The sequence below is a fragment of the Scophthalmus maximus genome, chromosome 2 (assembly GCF_022379125.1).
Source record: "Scophthalmus maximus strain ysfricsl-2021 chromosome 2, ASM2237912v1, whole genome shotgun sequence".
In the NCBI taxonomy this organism is placed as follows: Eukaryota; Metazoa; Chordata; class Actinopteri; order Pleuronectiformes; family Scophthalmidae; genus Scophthalmus; species Scophthalmus maximus.
In genome coordinates, this window is record NC_061516.1 from 9083437 (window position 1) to 9093272 (window position 9836).

Sequence of the window (9836 nt, forward strand, 5' to 3'; positions counted from 1 at the left end):
TAATGTTAAGTGCACTTCATGTTGTTGTAGACACCAACAGGTCAGAGGAATTTGATGATGCTCATAATATCTTTGCAATAGCTTTATGCAGGTTTTATGTATATTTGTTGTTGCAGAGATTATACAGTGTGAAACACATACAATCCATTAAATTTAATGAGAAATCATTCAACTATTTTGCAGATTATCTGACTGGCAGAACACAAGCTGTTGTGACAGATCAGTCCTTCTTTATGAACCTTCATGTTGTGCCACATGGTTTTATTCCAGGATCTCTTTTTTCAGATTTTTGTGTGAATAAGGGTGTAAAAGTAAAATAAACTGTAAAAATGTATTTACATCCGAACAATGCTATTTTATATACAACACCGCCCTCTGTTGCACAGGTGGATTAAAACTTGCATGTTGATTTCTGTGCTTTACAGTAAACTTTTACTGACCATTATACTAAAATCAAATACATATTTTCTCAGTTCCACTGAAGTGCATGTCACTAATCTTTATGGGGTGTCAATAGAAAGAGTATCCTTTCATAAATACCTTGGTTTTCTCACTCAATGTTGAGCTTTCATTCAGAAAACATTTCCTTTAAAGCCTAGCTGGCTCTTTAAGACAAAAGCTATGAGTTCATCATCCTTTCTATGAGTTATAGACTGTGATGTAATTCATATGCACTGTCCTGCCTCAACTATTAAACCTCCTGAAAGTCTGTTACTCTGCCATTTGGTTCATACCTATGGGAGACTTTCAAACACATCATTGTTTAATCCCTCTGCCAAGGAGGTTATGTTTCCACCTGTGTCTGTTTTGTTTGTCAGCAGGGTTGTGCAAAAAAAAATCCTCAGCCCGTTGGCACCAAACTAGGTGAAGGGACTTGGACGTAGGCCAGGGAGAAGCCATTCCAGTTTGGTTAGGGTCTGGCACTCTTTTTATCGCTTTCCTTAACATTGTGAGAGAGGGTGTGTTTTGGCAATTTTGGCAACTTGCATGAAATATGATTTATCCTGAGATTTTTTTTTAAAATAATTTTGGCGCTAATTTTAATAATCTGTGTGTATGTAATTTTAACCTCAGTAACAGCTAATTAAAGGATTAATTCACCGCTATTTTGAAAACCCTTTATTTTCCATTTACCCTGTATGGTCCTTTTGGAGGCAGTTTGTGGTGCTGTAGAATTATATTGCATTTTAGCGATGGGTGTTTTTTATAATTTGGTCCACCCCATTTACATCAATGCAGGAAAGGTAGGCTTAATACAAGTGGCATGTCTGTATGATGCATTATAGTATCTATACGATAGCTCTAACTCTATATAAGAGTTGTATGTTTGTGGACAATCCAAGACTATCATTCCTTGTGAGAAAACGGTTGAGCTGTTGTGACTCAGTAGGACACTATGTTCCTCACAGTTTCTCACTGGGTGACTTGTCTTTTGTTCCTTCCTTTTCCTTCCAGTTAACACAGCGGAACACTGAGTTAAGTATTAACAGGGTCCGAAAGTCATTTGACCATCAGTATTTGTTGGCCAACATGGCCAATTGTTTGGGTGTGTTACTGATTAAAGAGCTTGGCGAGCCTCTCTTTAGGAGGACGGACAATGGCATGTGCGATGTAAGTACCAAATCTATTTTGACTTTTCATCTGACTTCAATACATTTTTTCATCCTGTAAGACTGTGAACGGCAGCTTTAAGTCAGGTAAGCACTGACCACTTGCCACTCATCCCAATCATCACTTTGGTTACTGAGGAACATCATGTTGAACCTCCGGCTTTTAGGAAGCTGCCACTTGCGTAATATATTTCTTTTCATTTCTATTGCTTTTAGGCAAAACATTTTAGATTGGAAGAGAGATTTTGTTACAGTAAACAGAAATTACGCCATGTTTGTAATTTGAGAAGAACTGCTGAGAGGTTACATGAAGAGTTAAAAAGCACTGCACATGCTGCTGGGCCATGTAGCTAAGGAAATAGTTTCAACAACACAAACTACTCCATGAAATCAATAAGTCAGAGTTGATGATTTGCTAGGGAATGTCAGTGGTATATGAACCTCCTGAATAAGAAACACAGACTCTTCTTTAAAAGATGAAATGTCAATGGACGACCACTGCTGGATGAACCTGTGCTCATTGTTTTCCCTTGATCAGTATCAGTGCTGGCCCTCTCCAGTACCTGCTGTTTGCCCACGACATATTGAAGTGTTATTTTTGTGCACATAAATGGAGTTCAACTGGCTGGCTTGTGCACACAGAGGGAAAAGGTGTGGCCATGTTAATTACTTGGAGGAATGGAGTGAACATGAGACAGAGAGGGAAACAGGGAGTGGACGGACATACAGTCAGAGCGCTGAAGGAATCTCAAGGTAGGTAAAATTTGTTGGTTAACACTCAGTGAGTCAGTCTACTCTGTTCATACGTGACATTTTTTGGATGTTGAATCTAGATATGAAAAAAAATAAAAAATAATTTGCGAAAATAAGAGCATGTCTTACATTTACTAATGTGTTTAGGCAGCTTTAATGTTATTATCTACTAGCATTTTAAGAGATAGGTTGCTGATTATATATTTTTTTCTTGTATTCATGAATATTGCCTCAAATGAGCGCTGTAGTTTCACCATGCGGTGCATCACGTGCTTCCCTCATTTCAAAAAACCAACAAAAAACCTGTTTCAATGTTTTCCAGGTGTGACAGTGTCCCAGCCCAGACATTATGACCAGTTTCAGCATGAATAATAATCAGGTGAGCTCAGTTTCACCTTCAATAGCAACATTTCTTAGTGTCTTCATCCACATTGTTTTCATTGTTTCTCATTCTATTAACAGTGAACTTGTCTATCTGTTTTGACAACATGTCTTCTAACATTAAATTAGTGGGGTTTTTTTGTAATATAGCCAGGTACATATTTACCTCTGTCACTCTGTCATTGTTTAAAAAAAAAAAATTCTCTTTACTTGTAGGCAAATGGTCCCATCTTTGACAACATGGGGTTCCAGCAAGACGACGGAAGACCCCCCCCATACAGCCCTCAGCATGGGATGTACCCGGCCCTGCCACAAGAGACCCCCTGCTATGTTCCCACGACTCCAAGACTCATCAACACTCACCACACTGTAACGCCTGGAACTCCACATAACACAGGACAAAATAATGGTACAGTCATACTTTATTTATCATAAGACTTTGAGAATTGATATCACATGGGGGAAAAAAAGGTGGGTAAACACAGACTGCCAGTTTTCACCTTGACACGGTTTTGTTTCAACACAATTATCACCTGTGTTTACGATGGCCACTGTTACAAGGCATTGATTATTTATTATTTGATCATAAAAAAGGCAAACACACATTACTGGAAAGAAAGTACTGTTCATCAAACATGTTCAATTGATGCCAAGTCTCATTGGAGCTTAACTGAGTCTAAACTCTCCTCTCAGTTGTCAAACGATTTGAATTTTTATCTCGCCGCACTTCCTGCAGATAAAAATTCAAATCGTTTGACAACTGAGAGGAGAGTGACTTTACTCTGTAAGTTCTGTATCACAAAACTTTTCCACAGTAGCTTGGACAGTGTGATACTATGCAACCATGTGTTTGCAGTGTAATGGCATGCCATGTCAGTGACTTTATCTCGTATCTGGCTTCACAGGAACAAAGAGATGTCACTGGAAAAATGTCCTGTGTGTATCTCTGTGTGTGGCTCTTTTCCTGGCTGTGGTCGGCATCTTGCTCTGGTACTTCTGTAAGTTAAGTTAAGTTAATTGTGTGAAATGATAATCCGTGCTCTTGTATGTGTGCTGTAAACTGTGTGTGTGTGTGTGTGTGTGTGTGTGTGTGTGTTGCAGTATACTACCAGTGTTTACTGGGGAAGTCGTGTAGGAGTGGTGGGAAGTGTCTGAGCCCGTCGCAGTGGTGTGATGGTGTCAGGGACTGCTCGCACGGAGAGGATGAATCTCAGTGCTGTAAGATCTCCCACCCATAAAGTTCATGCTATATTGGCATTTATGGTTTTTGAGTATTACATCAGTGGACAGCCTGGTGAATGAACCACACTGCCCTCCCTGCTTCCTAGTTCGTCTTCAAGGGACTAACTTCATGCTGGAGACTTACTCATCAGGCAGCCAGACGTGGATGCCCGTGTGTGCTGAGGACTGGGACAACAACTATGGGAGAACTGTGTGTGAGCAGATGGGCTACATGAGGTGCTGATAGTTTTCTTCACCGCTGTTGACACTGGCCCACCTCTGCTGTCCTGTCTAACTGCTGTATAAAGATTAACACATGCCGCATGACCTACAGTATAAGTTTCTCAAAGTCAGAGCTTGTATTGCTGCAGGTACCTTCGGAACTCCACGCTGAAATGACAAGTATTCTGGGTTTTCCTCCATATGTCAGATGGCAAAAGCTTGAGAGAATACTTAAACTATGGTGCTCAACTTAACATAGAAAACCAGTTTAGCAGTAATGTAGAGTAATGTTAGGAGACCATCGACACATATTTATGTATTAGGGACAATGGGTAGATGCATTTCTTAAAATTGTAGAATTTTTTAAAAAAAGAGAGAAAATATAGTTTTCAAATGCAATATAAATTTACAAATCAGAGTTCCAACCAGGGAGGAACCTCCATCCTATTATATGAGGCTGGATGACATGACTGGCTAACATTCGAACTTTACTCAAACGTCGAGCTGAGTGCAGGACGTTTGTTTCACCTCACTGATCACATGTCTGCCCTTGTGTCCGTCCTACAGGCAGGATTATGTGACCTCCAGCCAAATCAGTGCAGGTTCTTTGGCCTCCAAAGGATACATGAAGCTGAAGCCTGGCAGTAACCATAAATCACATTTACAGTCACAGCTCACTCACAGGTATAATTCTACACCCAGTACAGCATTAATGAAATAGACAAAGTTATTTTTCTCAACATGAATGTTGAATATTTCATTTTTGGATTTGCTGTCCCAAATATCAGTTTGTGTCATCTCCTTCTTCGCAGCCAAAGTTGCTCTTCCAGAGCTGTGAGACTTAATTGTATAGGTAAGCTACTGTTGTAACAGGGACATAAGTGCAATTAATGAAATATGTATGAAATCATGTGATATGTGCAAAGCTGTTTACTTTGTCTTTTTCATGACTCCATGAAAAGTTTTGCATTTCTGCCATCTTCAGAATGTGGAGAGAGCTCAGCAGCCCCCAGTTCCCGAATCGTCGGTGGTACAGAGGCTGTGAATGGAGCCTGGCCGTGGCAGGTCAGTCTCCAGATCTATGGTCAACACATTTGCGGAGGTTCCATTATCAGCCCTTACTGGATCTTGTCTGCTGCACACTGCTTCCAAGAGTGAGCCTCAACTCTTTACACCATTAATGATCCTACATGCCTTTTCCCCTTGCTTATGTTTTTTTTTTTAATGTATTTTTGGTAGATAATCAACGAGATAATCCATATTTCACATCATTCTGTTTCCACATCAGGTACTCCAGTCCTCAGGTGTGGAGGGTTAACTCTGGTGATGTGAGCTTGCGCAAAATGGGCATTGGCAAAACTGTTGACAAAATCATCAATCATGAAAAATATGACGCAGAAACGCATGACAATGACATTGCCCTATTAAAGCTCAGTACTCCTCTGACTTTTACAAGTAAGTGTTGGCCAGTAAAATGAACATTTAATTTCATAAAATGATGATTGTGATTTAGGGTTAGGGTACTGATAATGACAACACTTAAGCTCATACATTTTTATTCCTCAGAAACAGTAAAGCCAGTGTGTCTTCCCAACTTTGGCCTGAACCTCTCTGCTGGACATCAAGCTTGGATCACAGGATGGGGGACCTTGAGCTCATCTGGTGAGCCCAGAGTGTGTACCTGGATTACTGAGAAGCCAGCAAACAGCGTCTGTTTGGTTTCCATTCCTCCCTGTTTGTCCAAATGCTTGAAGAGTCAGCTGCTTTTTAAGGCTTAAAGCACAAGTAATGATTTGGAATGTTCGGTTTTGACTAACTCGGGTTGTACAATTATTCATTTTTCCCAGGACGCTCCCCCAACACACTAAATCAGGCCCAGGTGACCATTTACAGCAGAGAGACCTGTAACAGTCAAGAGGTGTTAGACGGAAAAGTCAGTCGGACCATGATCTGTGCTGGGAAACTGCAGGGAGGAGTCGACACGTGTCAGGTTAGTGAGCTTGTTTGTTTTTTAACATCACACACACACACACACACAACACACACACCTAGCACACCTTGCACAAGCACATGCATACACACACACACACACACACACACACACCTGAGATATGATTTCTTTTCTCTTGCAGGGTGACAGTGGAGGGCCTCTGGTTGTCAAGGAGGGAAATGTATGGTGGCTGGCAGGGGACACCAGCTGGGGGATTGGATGTGCTTGGAGGAACAAGCCAGGAGTCTATGGCAACGTAACCTACTTTACTGACTGGGTATATGGACAAATGCAGGTACAGTATGTTAATGCTGTAGATATGTATCCCTCTGATAAAGTGAGTTATTCCAATTGACAGGTTCATAAGAGGGTAAATTATATTCTCACAGCAGACATCTACAGTAATTCTAAAGTTGTTGTTGTTTTCTTATTCTAACAGAAAAAATGATGGAAACTTCCACAAACATGAAGACATACCTCTTTCATTCATCAGTGGTACTCACACACCTTGCACTTTGAATCTGGAGCTCCGCAGGAAAAAAGATTGCACAAACAAAACTGATCCTTTCATTATTTTTCTATGCCAGTTATTAATACAGATTAAATGTTTGTATTTCAACAAAATCAATCCATTTTGTTGTAATAAAACACATTTTGCACAAAGCACTGAGTTTAATTTTGTCATGTGAGGAAAAACAAACACTTTTGCCTGCTGCGGCCTGCTTCTGTCAGGTAACTTTTCTCATGGAGTAGTAAATTTGTCTCTTATTTCAGAACTCAGAGTTCCACACAACTGCAAGGAAGTTTAAAGTCCACCATCATTTCTGCTCTCACTGACTTATTTATTGGGAATAAAGGGAATAAGTTCAAATGAGCGGATACTTCTCATCACCCACAATGATCCTTGCCCCCTTTGTGACTCTCTGTATGTACATTCCATACTTTGTAATGTAAATCGCAAACAGTTACAAAAACCAGTAAGGCTTTCTTAGTAAAGCCAGAAGATACAGAATGTCAAAATACTTCAAATAATAGAGCAATAAAACACGCGATCTTTGGAATGCACATTAAAATATAACGGTTTCTTTTAAATAATACATTCTTTGTTGTGCCTTAAACTTCCCATTTCAGCTTGCTGTTGAGCACAAGGCCAAGGTTCTTGTATTCGGTCATACACTACCACATGCAAAAGGTCACCAGACCTTCTTGGATAATTTGCATGTTTAATGCAAAATCAGTATCAACTTTTGAGACTCCGAATTTTGTGCATGTTGACAACTATCAGCCTATCCAGGAGCCACTGCATCCTTTTATGTTTTATATTTTTGTTCAATTTCCATTTTGTCTGTGTTTTATTTAAGTATAAGTATTGCAATGTATTGAACATTCAAGCCGTTACCAATTATATAATAATGTATGAATAATTTTTCCCATTTATGTCCTATCTATTTAATTACACAGTGCTATGTAATTTTATACTGAAAAGGGAACAGGATCATTTTGTGTGGATACCACATAAACCAACAGACTGTCAGCTGAGAGTACCCTCACTCTTTGCCTTGATCTATGTAACAGCGCCACCATGTGGCAGCCATAACTTACTCAAACATTGCCTCCACACAACAGCTGAGATGTGGCGCCAGACTGGATTCATAAATTCTCCATTAACATCAATAGATTTCTCTCTCTCCCTGTGAGTTGGGTGACTATACACTAAGCTAAGCGAGGGATGCCGAGGACTGGTGAGCATCAGAGCAACTTTCCTCGATGAAACAATCAAGATACAGAATTGCATCAGGAAGATGGCCCCCACAGATGAGCTGCTATGTGAATACCTCAGGGAGCAGAAACCTGATAATACAGAAGAGGAGGATGAACCATCATGGAGGGACAAGCTCCTACACGGCATGTACCACCGACGGATAGAAGAGGTGGCTGATATCAAGAGATCCTACCAGTGGCTGGAAAAGGCTGGACAGAAAGACAGCACAGAAGCACTAATAATGGAAGCACAAGAGCAGGCACTTAGTAAAAGATCAATAGGGGCAGGGGTCTACCACATCAGAGATGACCCCAGGTGCAAGCTGTGCAAAGGTGCTCCCGAGACAATAGCAGGGTGTAAGATGCAGGCAGGAACAGTATACATGGAACGCCATATCCAAGTGGCATAGTGTACAGGAACATCTGCACTGAATATGGGCTGGAAGTCCCACGGTCAGAATGGAAGTCACCTCCCAAGGTGATTGAGAATTAATTTTTGGAAGCATTTAGCTAGTAAATATTGGAATATTTAAGAAGCTTAACATGTGCCACATACAGTACTCAGTATCTCACAGAAGAAGGTATCCTTTAACATACCTGCTGTTTTACTGAATTCAACACCAGGCCCGTCTAGGTGTAGAGTAGTAAACTAGTCCACTACATTCAGAGGGAAACATTTTACTTTTTACTGCTTTACATTTATCTGATAGCTCACTATTATTATCTGATTATACAAAATATAATCGACAAATAAACTATGATACTTAATTTATAAAAAAAATAAAAATAATGATGTGTATACAGAGTGTGTTCATCCTTTTCCCCCAAAAAGCTTTAGCAACAATGATAAACACAAACAAGGCAGATACTGTGCTCTTCTCAGTGGTAGTACCAGTAAACCTCCAGCAGGTGTCAGTGTCGCCCTGTGCACTGCATTGGTTCAAGCTGTGGGGATGTGTGCAGGGGAGGAAGAACATCGTCAAACTAAATGAACAGGTGAGCTGCTAACATTAGTTGTGTGTGCTGTGCTAAAGAATGTTGGAAAACTCTTTGCTGTTTTAAACTGTTCTCATCACTGGGTGCTTTACCACTGTAAAAAGTAATTCACTGGTATACTTAAAGTGCAATAACAAACTGTGCAATATTTATATTTAAATTCTCTATGTGCAACTATTGCTACTGCCCTGTACATAGTATTTATATATCCTTTATACTATTTTCTGTTATATATTGTCCATAGGCTACCTATTGCTTTTTTTAAATTGTATTTCTTTCTATATTGATCTGTCCACTTTGCTGCTTTAATGCCCAAATGTCCCCATTATGGGACGAATAAAGGTATTTCTTATCTTTTCTTATCTTATCACTCGGTAAACTTATTAAAGTTAATGCAAAGTTTGAATGTTAGCAAGGCAGCAAACCAACAACACACACATATATAGACATAGACATATTTTTTTATTGACCATGTTTCTTATGCACCAGCCACCAAAGCAAAGTCCTTATATGTGAAAAACGACTAACTTAACAATAAACACAATTTCCATTCTAATCTAAGCTTGGAATCTCTCTATGTCAGGTCCCCATTATCAACATACAGTAGACCTCCCCTCACCCCTCACTAGTTCGCAGGCTCAGTTTCTGGGTGCATATTTATATCAGTTATGATTTTGTCATTTGAATCCTTTAGACACAGCAGTTGAATCAATATGACCTTATACTGCTGTTTGACATTACTTCTGACTTAACCAGATACAAAAAGATCTGTGCTTAGGCGCCTATTAGTTTTTGTCACTGGAAGAGTGTCAGAAAATACTCATCACACAGATTTTGGCTATTCTACATTATTTCCTCATTTCCGCATTAACTATTGTAATTTAATTTAACTTCCATTCACA

At 39.7% G+C, this 9836-nt stretch overlaps 1 protein-coding gene across 2 annotated transcripts; it reads left to right on the forward strand.

Moving 5' to 3' along the window:
* The first annotated feature begins 1460 nt into the window (after nucleotides 1–1460).
* tmprss2 (transmembrane serine protease 2) lies at nucleotides 1461–6840 on the forward strand. Of its 2 annotated transcripts, none has more exons than XM_035625736.2 (15): nucleotides 1461–1611; nucleotides 2253–2363; nucleotides 2686–2742; nucleotides 2961–3153; nucleotides 3650–3742; nucleotides 3846–3962; nucleotides 4073–4202; nucleotides 4755–4871; nucleotides 5000–5040; nucleotides 5173–5341; nucleotides 5476–5642; nucleotides 5754–5849; nucleotides 6035–6177; nucleotides 6320–6472; nucleotides 6617–6840. In XM_035625736.2, the coding sequence occupies exons 3-15, from the start codon at nucleotides 2713–2715 to the stop codon at nucleotides 6623–6625; spliced, it is 1458 nt and encodes a 485-aa protein (XP_035481629.1). In that variant the 5' UTR covers nucleotides 1461–1611; nucleotides 2253–2363; nucleotides 2686–2712; the 3' UTR covers nucleotides 6626–6840. The 2 variants fall into 2 exon arrangements, with proteins under 2 accessions (XP_035481629.1, XP_035481628.1); XM_035625735.2 differs by having other exon boundaries at nucleotides 1551–1697.
* The last annotated feature ends 2996 nt before the right edge of the window (nucleotides 6841–9836 follow it).

Excerpts from the sequence above, each read along its gene's own strand:
- tmprss2 (XM_035625736.2), top strand. The coding sequence starts at position 2,713 with ATGACCAGTTTCAGCATGAATAATAATCAG. Across the intron at positions 3,743-3,845 it reads CATCTTGCTCTGGTACTTCT|TATACTACCAGTGTTTACTG; the intron begins GTAAGTTAAGTT and ends TGTGTGTTGCAG. Across the intron at positions 4,203-4,754 it reads GAGCAGATGGGCTACATGAG|GCAGGATTATGTGACCTCCA; the intron begins GTGCTGATAGTT and ends TCCGTCCTACAG.